The sequence below is a fragment of the Danio rerio genome, chromosome 2 (assembly GCF_052040795.2).
Source record: "Danio rerio strain M-AB ecotype USA chromosome 2, GRCz13ab, whole genome shotgun sequence".
Classification (NCBI taxonomy): Eukaryota; Metazoa; Chordata; class Actinopteri; order Cypriniformes; family Danionidae; genus Danio; species Danio rerio.
The window spans coordinates 2286445-2302157 of record NC_141022.1 but is presented as its reverse complement, the minus strand read 5'-3'; the positions used below and the strand labels follow the sequence as shown (position 1 = coordinate 2302157).

The 15713-nt window shown below is 28.4% G+C and overlaps 1 protein-coding gene across 7 annotated transcripts in view; it reads right to left on the bottom strand.

Moving 5' to 3' along the window:
- adgrl2b.1 (adhesion G protein-coupled receptor L2b, tandem duplicate 1) overlaps positions 1–15713 on the bottom strand; it is a 235089-nt gene that overhangs the window by 164453 nt on the left and 54923 nt on the right. For 6 of the 7 annotated variants that reach the window (NM_001366847.1, NM_001366848.1, XM_087238747.1 and 3 more), the window contains 1 exon segment: positions 8695–8864. In NM_001366847.1, coding sequence (NP_001353776.1) covers positions 8695–8770 — 76 coding nt within the window. In that variant the 5' untranslated portion in view covers positions 8771–8864. 7 annotated transcript variants of the gene reach the window in all.

Below are 15713 nucleotides of genomic sequence, written 5' to 3'. Positions count from 1 at the left end.
TAATAGTATTAATATTATTATTATATTACGTAATTTATTATTATTAGTAGTAGTTTTAGTAATAGTAGTAGTAATATATTATTATATTATTATAAAATAACTATCATATTATTGTTATTATATTATTATTATATCATTATATACATATTATATTACTATTATTGTATCATTATATTATTATAATATTACATAATATATTTATATTATTATTGTATTTCTATATCATTATATTATTATTATTATTATTATTATTATTATCTTTATATAATACAAATAAATAGATTTATTAATGTAATTTGAAGGGTTAAAAAAGAATTATATTTTTGTAAACAATAAACATTGCACTATTATATAAAATACTGATAAAAGAGATTTTACATGTTATTATTATTATTATATTATCTTTATATAATATATATATATATATATATATATATATATATTTATATATACATATATATATATATATATATATATATATATATATATATATATATATATATATATATATATATATATATATATATAATATTTATGTAATTAGCAGGCTCATGGTTTTGCAGATAATAAATAACATAAAATTACATCTTTATAAAAATACAGAAAAAATAGATTTTACATTTTATTATTATTATTATTATTATTATCATATATATATATATAATATTTATGTAATTAGCAGGCTTATGTTTTTGTAGATAATAAATATAACATAAAAATACACTTTTATAAAAACAGATCAATTAGATTTTACACGTTATTGGTATTAATATTATTATTATATTACATAATATATTATTATATTTTTATTATTGTTATATTACATAATATTATTATATAATTACTCTAATTATTATTATTATTATTATTATTATTATTATATTACATAATATATTGTTATCATTATATACTAATAATAATAATAATAATAATTATTATTATTATTATTATTATTATTATTATTATTATTATTATTATTTAATTATTATTATATTATTGTATCATATAAATATTATTATAATTATTATTGTTATTATTATTAATATTAAGTATTCAAATGAATAAGCAAATACAACTTTTTTTTATAAATCATCCGGAGTGAATTTATTCAATAAAACAAAGCTTTAAAATGCATTTGTGTTCCGCTACTCGCATTTATGTAAACCGAAAATGGATAAAATAGGAATAAAAAAAATGGATCCTGCTCTGCGAAATGAAACAGCAGTCTAACAATCAGCCGTTTGCAGCTATTAAAATGTTCATAATGCTGAATGCCTATTGCTCATTTAATTACTCATTTTATCCAGAGAAATAAAATCAATTTACAGACCCTCCGATGTTTAAAGAGTATTGAATGAATGCAAATGCTGTTGTTGGCTGTGATTAATCAGATGTAATCCTGATTAACGAATTGCTCCAATTCTGCATGAAGCGACCGGCTGACCTTTGCTCACAGGTAAAGCGGGTTTTCCCAGCACAGAACTGAATCATAATGAAAAAATACTCATAATCCCCAAAAGATTACTGTGGTAATCTATAATAAGGCTCGTCATAACACAGAAGTAGGAATTTACAATTATTGGCCGTGTTCCAGGAAATGAGACGGCTTTAAAACTAATTGTTCAGGCTTACGGTAGTTAAACTGAGTCAGTTCGATAAGTAGCGCAAATTATGAGCAAACTTTTTAAGACCATCCCTGATAATCAGTCAAAGTGATGAAGTAGTAGGCGCTTTATAATAAGAGATGCTGGCAGAAAACTTGTTACTTTCCACCCCAAACACACAATATGTTCATTATCATGCACTCCCTCATACTGACAACTGGCTTAAACGCACATTTTCCCACCACTGCTAACTGGAACAAACCATTTATTTCAATTAAGGGGGGCTCGCATTCCCGTTTCATTCAATAGATCAATTAAAAACTCACTTTAAACTGTAAATATGTGGCCACTGATATTAAATATGGATGTTGATTCATCTTTAGAAGGATGGTGACTTCAATGATGATATTCTGAAAAAAACGGAAAACCTGTAACCATTGACTTTCATTGTATAATACAGTAAACACATTAATAACATTAATTGTTCGAAAAATTAATAAATCAAATCAAATCAAATATTGAGACATTTTATTTCAATTTAAAATAAATTCAATTTTCAATTTCATGTGATACATAGCAATGAAGTGCAAAGGTAGAAAACAAACATTCATTATTATTATTATTATTATTAATTTTAAAACTGGATAATAATTTAATGGTAACTCTGATAAATTATTAATTTTGTAGACAATAAATACTGCACTATGACATAAAAATATCATTATTATTATTATTATTATTATTATTATTATTATTATCTTTATATAATATATCATATATATTTTTATGTAATTAGCAGAATTATATTTTTGTAGATAATAAATATAGCATAAAATTACACCTTTATTAAAAATACAGATAAAATAGATTTTACAGATGTTATTATTAATAATAGTATTAATATTATTATTATATTACATAGTTTATTATTATTAGTAGTAGTAGTAGTAATAGTCCTAGTAGTAGTATTAATATATTACATTATATAATTACTATTATATTATTGTTGTTATTATTATTAATATTATTATTATTATTATTATTATTATTATTATTATTATTATTATTATTATATCATTATATTAGTATTATTATTATTATTATATCATTATATTATTATTATTATTATTATTATTATTATTAAAAAAATAATAAAATACAAACATATAAAAATACTGATAAAATAGATTTTACATGTTATTATTATTATTATTATCATATCATTATATTTGTATTATAGTATTATTATTATTATTATTATATCATTATATTATTATTATTAAAAAAATAATAATAAAATACATACATATAAAAATACTGATAAAATAGATATTTTACATATTATTATTATTATTATTATTATTATTATTATTATTATTATCATATCATTATAATAGTATTATATTATTATTATTATTATTATTATTATTATTATTATTATTTAAACAATAATAACAAAATACATACATATAAAAATACTGATAAAATAGATTTTACATGTTAAAAAAAGGCCAGTTTTCAGCCTTCTTCAAAACCACACACGATTTTGCAAAATAATTTTGTATGGACTGTGTATATTTATTATGCAGATATGATCCATGTACAGTTAAGCCAGAAATTATTCATAATCCTGGCAAAGATGTACTTTTATTTAATCAGTAAGTTGTTTTTATGAACCTGAAATTACCCAGGCTTCTCCCAAAGGATAATAAGATGATATACAAGTGGCTTCATTGTGGAAAAATAAATACTTCTCAGCTTTTATTTACATTTAAACAAAAACTTTAAGTCAGAATTTGCCATCGGCATGAATCACTTCGTGCTTGACTGTATATAAAAAGCACATGTATGGAAAATATTTCAACATGAATAGTTTAAACATAAGATAAAAATGAGATCTAAATATTTAACGGACTTTAAGACTAAAACACTGAGCCATAAGTTGCGTCATTTTGTCTACTCGAGTGTTTGCTTGATTTATCTGCACTCACTTTGAGTTAATGATGGTGTGGGAAATTCATAAACACACATTTTTCTCCCCTCCCAGATTTTCATAAGTCATTCAAAACACTACCATCTCACTGAGAAATATGCGCCTCAATGCCAGGAGATGCACGACAGACAAAAACAAACAGAGCGAAACAAAAGCAGACCGCAGATCCAAATCTCACACTTCTTAAAGTCATAATTCCTATAATGCAGGTTATGATGATGAAATCTGTCACAATACACACTGATCATGATGCAGTCGACACTCGTTATGCATCATTTATAAATCATAAAGAATCAGTGAAAGGGATAGTTCCCCTGAATGATCATCATTTACTCACCCTTCACTCATTTCAAACCATTTCAAAACCTCACATACTATTGAAGCAAAGACTATAGAGATTTACAAAGACTGTTCACTCACATTGGGGAAAAGAGCTAAGAACTGTAAAAAAAAAAAAAAATTATAAAATAAAAAAAGAAAAACAAGAAATCTGTAAAAATTTGCTGTAAAAAAAAAAACGGCAGCTGTAGTTGCAAGTGTTTTATTATGAAAAAATACAATATACTATTTTACCGTAAGAAATACAACACAAACTATAAAAGAATATTGATTTTTATAGTAAAAATTACTGTGGCTGTCAGTATTTTACTGTAAATAAAGATAATACAAACCATAAAAAATATCAACGTAAAATGACTGTGGTTGCCAGTATTTTATCATACAAACAAACAATAATAGAAATTAAAATATTATAAAAGAATATTAAATTGTACAGTAAAATTACTGTGGATGCCAGTGTTTTACCGTAAAAAGTTAAATACAAGCCATATAATAATATTAAAGTTTTACAGTAAAATTACTGTGATTGCCAGTGTTTTACCGTAAAAAGTTAGATACAAACCATAAAAGAATAATAATACTTTACAGTAAAATTACTGTGGATGCCAGTGTTTTACCGTAAAAATTAAATACAAACCATATAAGAATATTAAAGTTTTACAGTAAATTTACTGTGGTTACCAGTATTTTATCGTAATAAATACAATACAAACCATAAAAAACACATTTTTACAGTAAACTGCTAGTACTGCGTCAGCCAGTATTTTACTGTAAAAAATATGATACAAATCATAAATTATACAGTAAAGTTTTACAGTAAAATTTACTGTAGTTGCCAGTATTTTAACATAAAAAACTAATAAAAACCATAAAAGAAAATTAAAATTCTTACAAAAAAATTTACTGCGGTTGGCAGTATTTTACCTTAAAAAATAAAATAAAAATTAAAAATTATTTTTTTACAGTAACATTTCCTGTGACTGCCAGTATTCACTGTAAAAAATATGATCCAAATCATACATTTTACGATAAAATTTACTGTGGTTGCCAGTATTTTACCATAAAAACAAACAATACAAACCGTAAAAAAGAATATTAAAATTCTTATAACAAAATTTACTGCGGTTGCCAGTATTTTACCGTAAAAAAATAAAATTCAAACCATAAAATAAATTAAAAATTTTACAGTAAAATTTACTGTGGTTGCCAGTATTTTACCGTAAAAAATTAAATAGAAACCATAAAAGAATATTAAAATTTTACAATACTGCGGTTGCCAGTGTTTTACCGTAAAAAATAAAATACAAACCATAAAATAAATGTATAATTTTACAGTAAAATTGACTGTGGTTATCAGTATTTTACTGTAAAAAATACAATACACACCATAAAAACTAATTTTTTACAGTAAACTGCTAGTACTGCGACTGCCAGTATTTTACTGTAAAAAAATTATACAAATCATAAATTATACAGTATAATAAAAAATAAAATCCAATCCATAAAACAAATTTAGATCGTTACAGTAAAATTTACAGTGGTTGCCAATATCGTAAAAAATACAGTACATATCATTAAAAAAAATCTATTTTTTTACATTAAAATTTACTGCAATTGCCAGTATTTTACCATTAAAAATACAACACAAATCGTAACATTTACAGTTAAATTTACTGTAGTTGCCAGTATTTTACCAGAAAAAAACAATACAAACATCCTACTATGGAAGTCAATGGTTACCCGTTTTCAGCTTTCTTCAAAATATCTTCTTTAGTGTTCAAATTCATAAACTCGGAAGCACTGAGTACTTCTCGAAATCACAGGGTGAGTACATTTTCATTTTTAGGTGCACCACTATTTCAGTTGAAGTAAATGATAAGATAGTTAAAAATTTTTGGATGAACTGGCCCTTTAAGACTTCATATAAAACCTGATTGTGTGTCAGCTCGTCATTGAGGCGTATTTTAGGCAAGGACAAAAAAAAAATCTTTTTTTAAGTCCTTCGATTGGCAAGAGAAGCAGTAGTTAGCAGTCAGCAAAGCGCTCGCTAACAGACTCCGAACAAACAAGACATTTCTGGAGAATCAATGCAAATTAATTCACTAATATAATCCAGATGGCGAAGCGCAGAGGTGGTGTTTTCAGAGGCGTTCTGCTACCGGAGATACAGCTTTTCTTGTTTCATGCATGACTGGACGGAGGTTGAAGATGGAGAAATCATATCTCAGAATGTGGACATTTGTGGACGCTTTTCCCATGACAGCGCAGTGATAATACCCTGATATCGGTGTCACACACACTGATTCAGACATGAGCTACTGAAAGCTAAAACAAGACAACAACAACAAGTCCATGCAGCCTGACATGAAACGGTTTCACAGCAGACATTCAAAAATCTGTGTGTACCGACTCGATTATCATCATGTCTAAATTGCGTTGAGGACTGAAGAGTGCAGAGTTAAGAAAGAAATGTGTCTGATTGTAAAGCGAGTTAATGCACACGCAGATCTGTCTACGGCTGCAGCGCTGCAAATATGAGTTATAAAAATAGAAAGCACAAACAGCGAGCGCTTACAAAAATATGCAGACGCTGAAGCATTTGAAAAGCAGACGTCAATCACTCATACTCTACTACAGTACTGCAGAAATACTGGAAAACCCACATTCATACCGCTTCAGGATCCACTCGGCAGCAAAGTGCAGGCGACTCTCTAAAACACACATTAGGGCTGCATAAAATAACAGTTTAAGCGAAGGAGAAGTTTGCGAATTATACACCAGCAGCTTAAACTACTAATGCCAGCTAAATTACTAAATGCTCACTAACTGAATTAGTAAATGCTAACTAAATTACGAAACAGCTATCAACTACACCACAGGTGTCGAACTCAGTTCCTGGAGGGCCGCAGCTCTGCACAGTTTAGTTCCAACCCTAATTAAACACACCTGATCAAACTAATCGAGTCCTTCAGGCTTGTTTGAAACCTACAGGTAAGTGTGTTGGAGCAGGGTTGGAACTAAACTGTGCAGGGCTTCGGCCCTCCAGGAATTGAGTTTGACACCCCTGAACTAAACTATTAAATGCTAACTAAATGCTAACTAACTGAATTACTAAATGCTTCCCTGCTGAATGAAACAGATTAAACAAGCCTAGGCTGGTTGGTTGGTTTTAGCTGGTCGCCCAGCCTGGCTTTACAGGGGTTTTGGCCATTTCCAGCCTGCTTTGTACAGCTTAAACCAGGCTGGTCAAGCTGGTTTTAGCTGGTCATTTTCCGGCCAAAACCCCTCTAAAACTAGGCTGGTCGAGCAGCTAAAACCAGCCAACCAGTATACGCTGGTTCAAGCTGTATTTTACAATAGAAAATAAGATAATACATAAACAATATCCTACTTATTAATAATAATAATAATAACAACAATGATAATAATAATAATGATAAAAGTGATAACAATGATAATAATATTAATAATAATAAAAATAATAATGATAACAATGATAATAATAATAATAATAATAATAACAACAACAATGATAATAATAATAATAATAATAATAATAATAATAATAACTAATAATAATAATAATAATATTATTATTAATAATAATAATAATAATGACAATGAAAATAATAATAATAATAGTAATAGTAATAATATTAATAATAATAATAATAAAAAAATAATAATAGTGATAAAAATTTTATAATAATAATAATAATAATAATAAAATAATATTATTAATAATAATAATAATAATGAAAATTATAATAATAATAACAATAATAATAATAATAATAATAATAATAATATTAATAAAATAATATTATTAATAATAATAATAATAATAATAATAATAACGAAAATAATAATAATAATAATAAAAATAATAATAATAATAGTGATAAAAATTTAATAATAATAATAATAATAATAATAATCAAATAATATTATTAATAATAATAATAACAATGAAAATAATAATAATAATAATAATAATAATAATGAAAATAATAATAATAATAATAGTGATAATAATTTAATAATAATAATAAAATAATAATGATAACAATGATAATAACAATAATGATAACAATGATAATAATAACCATAAAAGTGATAATAATATTAATATTAATAATAATAATAATAATAGTCATCGTTAATATTATCAATGTTATTACTATTACTAAACAAGTTTTTTTATTTCCTAATAAAAATAAATATAAAATTTCATTTCTTAATAAATAGCCACATAACTTATTCATTTGATTTATATATGATATTAGAATACAAGTCAGCTTTTGTAAGTGATTTTATAGAATAGAATATGTAATATCCTCAATAATATCTGTAAAGCAGGGAGTGTCAAACTCAGTTCCTGGAGGGCCGCAGCTCTGCACAGTTTAGTCCCAACCCTAATTAAACACACCTGATCAAACTAATCGAGTCCTTCAGGCTTGTTTGAAACCTACAGGTAAGTGTGTTGGAGCAGGGTTGGAACTAAACTGTGCAGAGCTGCGGCCCTCCAGGATTTGAGTTTGACATCCAAGCTGTAAAGGAAACACAGGCCCTATATGTGCCATTTACATATATCTAAAACTAATATGGAAAGCGAGTGCTTGTTTTTAACCAAAACCAATATTGGATACGGCTAAATTACAAAACGCTAACTAACTAATTGACTAGACACTTAGAAACTGAGAAAAGTCACCCCAGAGAAGAACCATAATGCATTGCACATGAGAGAGATGCTCTTACCTTCTGAAGGTTGTAGAAATATCACAGTTAGCAACAGTGCGAGCACTAGCGAACGTTTCCACAGTGAAGCAGCCATTTTGGCTCCTGAAGACGCAGTGGAAGAGTGAAGATTGTGAAGAAGTAAATGTCAGCGATCGGTCGTTCTCCACCGCTCAGCACTCATACTCCATCTGAAACACAGAAAGACACACTCCATTAGTCAACACTCTACTAACTGATTTAGTTTCTCTTTGCCATGATGACAGCACATAATATTAGACTAGATATTCTTCAAGACACTAGTATACAGCCTAAAGTGACATTTAAAGGCTTCACTAGGGTAATTAGGGTAAAGTTAGGGTAATTAGGCAAGTCATTGTATAACAGTGGTTTGTTCTGGAGACAATCCAAAACAAATATAGCTCAAAAGGGCTGATAATATTGACTTTAAAATTAGTTTTAAAAATATTAAGAACTCTTTCCTTTTGGAGACAAATATTCCTCTTGCTATCAGCTATTACCACTGTTGATATCCCACCATGTCCAATTATTGGTTTATTTGGGGTTCATCCGCCCGACCACACTCTACCCTCTCATTTTGTAGACTTTGTAGCCTTCTTAACCCTTCTGGCTAGACGATTAATTCTGAACTGGAAGAGCCCTCACCCTCCTTCTCACACTTGTTGGATAAGAAATGTTCTTTATTTTGTGAAATTAGAAAAACAATTAGGTACTCTCTTCACCGAACTAGCACTATTTTTATTAAATTGTGGGAACCCCTTCGCAAATATGTCCAAACTCTTCAGCTCTACCCTGCTCCTTCTGATTGAGTCCCCATCCCCTAATGCCCAGCTTTTACAGGACACTTTCTGGTCAACACAGTGTAGACTTGTTTTTTTTCTGTATATAGGGTTGCACTTGTGTTGTTGCTTTTTATTTATTTATCTATTTATTTTTATTTATTATTATTTATTTATTTTTATTTTTATTTTTTGCTTGAAATACTCTTCAGTGTATTTGCTTATTGTTACATGTTTATGTCTTTGTATATTTTTTTAATGTTTCACAATTTATAAATAAAATATTTTATAAAAATATATACAGTTGAAGTCAGAATTATTAGCCTCCTTCAAATTTTTTTCTTCTTTTTAAATATTTTCCAAATGATTTTTAACAGAGCAAAGACATTTTCACAGTATGTCTAATAATATTTTTTCTTCTGGAGAAAGTCTTATTTGTTTTATTTCGGCTAGAATAAAAGTAGTTATTAATTTTTTAAACACCATTTTAGGTACAAAATTATTAGCCCCTTTAAGCTATAATTTTTCTCGATAATCTACAAAACAAACCATCGTTATACAATATCTTGCTTAATTACCCTAACCTGCCTAGCTACCCTAATTAACCCAGTTTAGCCTTTAAATGTCACTTTAAGCTGTATAGAAGTGTCTTGAAAAATATCTAGTCTAATAATATTTCAAAAGGGCTGATAATATTGACTTTAAAATGAGTTTTAAAAATATTAAGAACTGCTTTTATTCTAGCTAAAGAAAAAAAATAAGAAAAATAATATAGGAAATACTGAGAAAAATGAATAAATCTGTTCATCATCATTTGGGAAATATTTGAAAAAAATAAATAAATATTGCACAAGAGACATAAAATATGACATTAAAATAATATTTTCTTAAAACAGATTCACTTAGAAACTTAAATTGAAACTGTGACATGAAAAAATTACATATTACAAAATAAATGACAAAATTACATTTTATAAAATACATTACATATTACAAATACATAAAATGACAAAAAAAAACATTCCATATTACATGAAAAAAAAATATTTGACATTTTTGGATAATGGTTTTAAAAACAATGTATAATTTATTCTGTTTAAAAAGACAGAAATATGCATTTATTCAATTGGTTTAATATTCCAAATTTGTTGTGATACTTTTAGTAAACAACTTGAAGTTTAATTGCTTTATTATTTACATTGCATTAATTACAATACAATTTTAATAGCTGTAATATTCATAAAATCATAGCACATAGCAGGTTCGCCTCACAGCAGGAAGGTCGCTGGTTCGAGTCCCGGGCTGGGTCAGTTGGCATTTCTGTGTGGAGTTTGCATGTTCTCCCCGTGTTGGCGTGGGTTTCCTCCGGGTGCTCCGGTTTCCCCCACAGTCCAAACACATGCTCTATAGGGGAATTGATGAACTAAATTGGCTGAAGTGTATGAGTGTGAATGAGTGTGTATGGGTGTTGTCCCAGTACTTGGTTGCAGCTGGAAGGGCATCCACTGTGTAAAACATATGCTAGAATAGTTGGCGGTTCATTCCATGGTGGCGACCCCTGAAGAATAAAGGGATTAAGCCGAAGAAAAATGAATGAATTAATAATTACAATACAAATTTTTATGAAACTAGTCATCTAAAATAAGCCAGTTTGGGGCAGAATATTTAATCCACTGCATGTTTTCTTGCTCTGAGATGCACATATATTCCTGCTTTGTCTGAAATTAATTTCTACAACAACAATAACAACAAAAGAGACGAGGCAATTGAGTCTGAAACGAAGCTCACTCAATAGCACCTCATTGTCTGTCGAACTGCTGTAGGAAATCAATAGCTCATCTGTGATGGATCGCTCTGGTTTGTGTGATATTACAGAACTAGATCAGATCTTATAAACACAAAAACACAAACATAGTGATATTTTTGCATTTTATAATAAGAATCACGGGTTCATCACATAAAATTAAATTAATTTTTTGCACTTTACTGCTATGGATATTATGGAAGCCCGTTTCCACCTCTGAAGAATAAAAAAAGAAAAATTAATTGAAGAAAAATTAAGACAGAATTCCGAGTTATTAAGACAGAATTCCGAGTTATTAAGACAGAATTCCGAGTTATTAAGACAGAATTCCGAGCAATTAAGTCAAAATTCTGAGTTATTAAGTCAGAATTCAGAGTTATTAAGACAGAATTCAGAGTTATTAAGACAGAATTCAGAGTTATTAAGTCAGAATTCAGAGTTATTAAGACAGAATTCAGAGTTATTAAGTCAGAATTCAGAGTTATTAAGACAGAATTCCGAGTAATTAAGTCAGAATTCCAAGTTATTAAGACAGAATTCAGAGTTATTAAGACAGAATTCCGAGCAATTAAGTCAGAATTCTGAGTTATTAAGTCAGAATTCAGAGTTATTAAGACAGAATTCAGAGTTATTAAGTCAGAATTCTGAGTTATTAAGACAGAATTCCGAGTTATTAAGACAGAATTCCGAGTAATTAAGTCAGAATTCTGAGTTATTAAGTCAGAATTCAGAGTTATTAAGACAGAATTCAGAGTAAAGACAATCTTCCGAGTTTCTAAGTCAGAATTCTGAGTTATTAAGTCAGAATTCTGAGTTATTAAGTCAGAATTCAGAGTTATTAAGACAGAATTCCGAGTAATTAAGTCAGAATTCTGAGTTATTAAGTCAGAATTCAGAGTTATTAAGACAGAATTCAGAGTAAAGACAATCTTCCGAGTTTCTAAGTCAGAATTACGAGTAATTAAGTCAGAATTACGAGTTATTAAGACAGAATTCAGAGTTATTAAGTCAGAATTGAGAGTTATTAAGACAGAATTCAGAGTTGTTAAGTCAGAATTATGAGTTAAGACAGAATTCAGAGTTAAGTCAGAATTGCGAGTTATAAAGTAAATAAATATATCCAAATTTTTTTACATACTTCAAAATATCCTTAAATAACATTGGAAACTGGTAGCTTCTGGCTTCGATAGTAGGAAAAACAAAAACTATAGAAGTCAATGGTTACAGGTTGTTAGCATTCTTCAAAACATCGTTAAATAATGTTGGAAACCGGTAACCATTGATCTCCATAGTAGGAAAAACAAATACTATGGAAGTCAATGGTTACAGGTTTTTAACATTCTTCAAAATATCTCTAAATAATGTTGGAAACCGGTGACCATTGACCTCCATAGCAGTAAAAACAAATGGAAGTCATTCTTCAAATATTTTGAAGAATGTTAAAAATCTGTAACCATTGACTTGCATGGTATGAAAATACTATGAAAATCAAAGGTTACAAGTTTCTTCTAACATTCTTCAGAATATCTTAAAGTTGGGAATCAATAACCATTCACTTCTATGTTAAGAACAACAAATACTATGTAAGTCAATGGTTACAGGTTTTTAACATACTTTAAAATATCTTTAACTTATGTTGAAAACCAGTAACTATTGGCTTCCATAGTAGGAAAAACAAATTCTATATAAGTCAATGGTTACAGGTTGGTAACATTCTTCAATATATCTTTAAATCACGTTGAAAAAAAATACTATAGAAGTCAATGGTTACCGGTTTCAAAAAATATATATGGGGTGAATTTAAACAAATTAAATTAATTAATATTCGACTTAATTTATTTGTTTAAACTAACATTTTTTTGTCAGTAATGTACTCCACATAAACAACAGAGGAACCATAATAAAACCAGCTCTCTGACTGAAGTCTCCCTCAATCTGCTCTGATCAGAGACGCACCGACAGCACAAAGCTCATCATAACCACACGACGGATTCGACCCATTTAAATTCCACACACAATATTCTGTTTGAAAGCGCTATCGAGCAGATCAAACATCTCAAAGGGGTCGACAGCCTCGGAGAAGAGATAACGCTGAATTACACACTTATCAAACTGCACATCAAGAGCATTACTAAAAAATGAGCAGTGTTTAAACCGCGGCGACGGCTTCGTATTAAAGCTAAACAGAGAATTCATTACAACATGTTTTAATACTGTGGCTATAATGAGCTATCAAATAGGAACACTGTAATACACACACCAAACACTGCTGCATTTAAAAAAATAATGCTGTAATACTTATTTTAAAGTGATTCTGCTATCATCTACATGTTTCAAACCTTAAACCTTCACAAAACAAGATATTTGCTGAAAACCGGTAACCATTAACTTCCATAGTAGAAAAACAAATAGTATGGAAGATAGTGGTCACAGGTTTTTAACATTCTTCAAAATATTCTTAAATGATTTTGAAAACAGGTAACCATTGACCTCTATAGTAGGAAAAATGAATACTATGAAAGTCAATAGTTACAGGTTTTTAACATTCTTCAAAATATCCTTAAATAATGTCGGAAACTGGTAACCATTGACTTCCATAGTAGGAAAAATGAATACTATGGAAGTCAATGGTTACAGGTTGTTAACATTCTTCAAAATACTCTTAAATAAATTTTCAAACTGGTAACCATTGACTTCTATAGTAGGAAAAACAAATACTATGAAAGTCAATGGTTGCAGGTTTCTAACATTTTTCAAAATATATTTAAATAATGTCGGAAACTGGTAACTATTGACTTCCATAGTAGGAAAAACAAATCCTATGTAAGTCAATGGTTACAGGTTTTTAACATTCTTCAAAATATCTTTAAAATGTTAAAAACTTGTAACCATTGACTTCCATAGTAGGAAAAACAAATACTATGGAAATCAATACTTACAGGTTTTTGACATTCTTCAAAATATATTTAAATAATGTCGAAAACTGGTAACTATTGACTTCCATAATATGAAAAACAAATACTAAGGAGGTCAATGGTTACAGTTTTTTAGCATTCGTCAAAATATTATTAAATAATGTTGGAAACCGGTAACCATTGAATTCCAAAGTAGGAAAAACAAATACTATGGAAGTCAATGGTTACAGGTTTTTGACATTCTTTAAAATATCCTTAATGTTGGAAGTCAATGGTTACAGGTTTTTAATATTCTTCAAAATATTCTTAAATAATGTTGGAAACCGGTAACTATTGACCTCCATAATAGGAAAAGCAAATAGTATGGAAGTCAATGGTCACAGGTTTTTACATTCTTCAAAATATCTTTAAAATGATCAAAACCTGTAACCATTGAATTCCATAGTAGGAAAAACAAATACTATGGAAGTCAATGGTTACAGGTTTTTGACATTCTTTAAAATATCCTTAAATAATGTTGAAAACCGGTAACTATTGACCTCCATAATAAGAAAAGCAAATACTATGAAAGTCAATGGTTACAGGTTTTTGACATTCTTTAAAATATCCTTAATGTTGGAAGTCAATGGTTACAGGTTTTTAACATTCTTAAAAATATTCTTAAATAATGTTGAAAACCGGTAACTATTGACCTCCATAATCAGAAAAGCAAATACTATGAAAGTCAATGGTTACAGGTTTTTGACATTCTTCAAAATATCCTTAATGTTGGAAGTCAATGGTTACAGGTTTTTAACATTCTTCAAAATATCCCTAAGTAATTTTGGAAATCCGTAACCACTGACTTCCATAGTAGGAAAAACAAATACTATGGAAATCAATGGTTACAGGTTTTTAACAGTCTTCAAAATATCATTAAACAGTGTATCGAAATATCTCCGGCAGTGTTCAGCAGAAGAAACTCATAAACCTTTTGGAACTTTGAAAGTAAAGAGTAAGTAGATTTTTTTTTATTTTGTTGTCAACTTTCCCTTTAAAGGTCTACCTTTAATCGAGACAGAAAGTGAGTATTAGATGATAAAAAGTAACCTAAATATAGCTATAAATATGAGCATGCACATTTAAATCCACATTTCTACTCCCAACCAAAAACTCTGCTATTATAAAGCCATATTGTGCATCCTCGCCTTGTGTCCAAACACAACAAAGAATATTGAAAGCAAGCTTGTTTTACTGTACGCAAGATGAAAGCAACCGCCTCATATCAATTTTGCTTCAGAACTCCAATTGGGTGTGAGAAAGACCAGGAGAGTGTAAATCAATCTCACTTACAGGACAAGTTTTTCTAGAGAAAATGAGACTTGCCTGTGTGTGCAAATCTCACAGTCTGAATGCTGGATTGTGACTCGGTGGCCATTACTGTGTTTTGATCCAATAAATGCAGCCTTGATGAGCAGAACAGACAAAACACTACAGGCCTGCAGGAGTCTTGATTCTCAATGTTCAATGAGGACAAGGGAA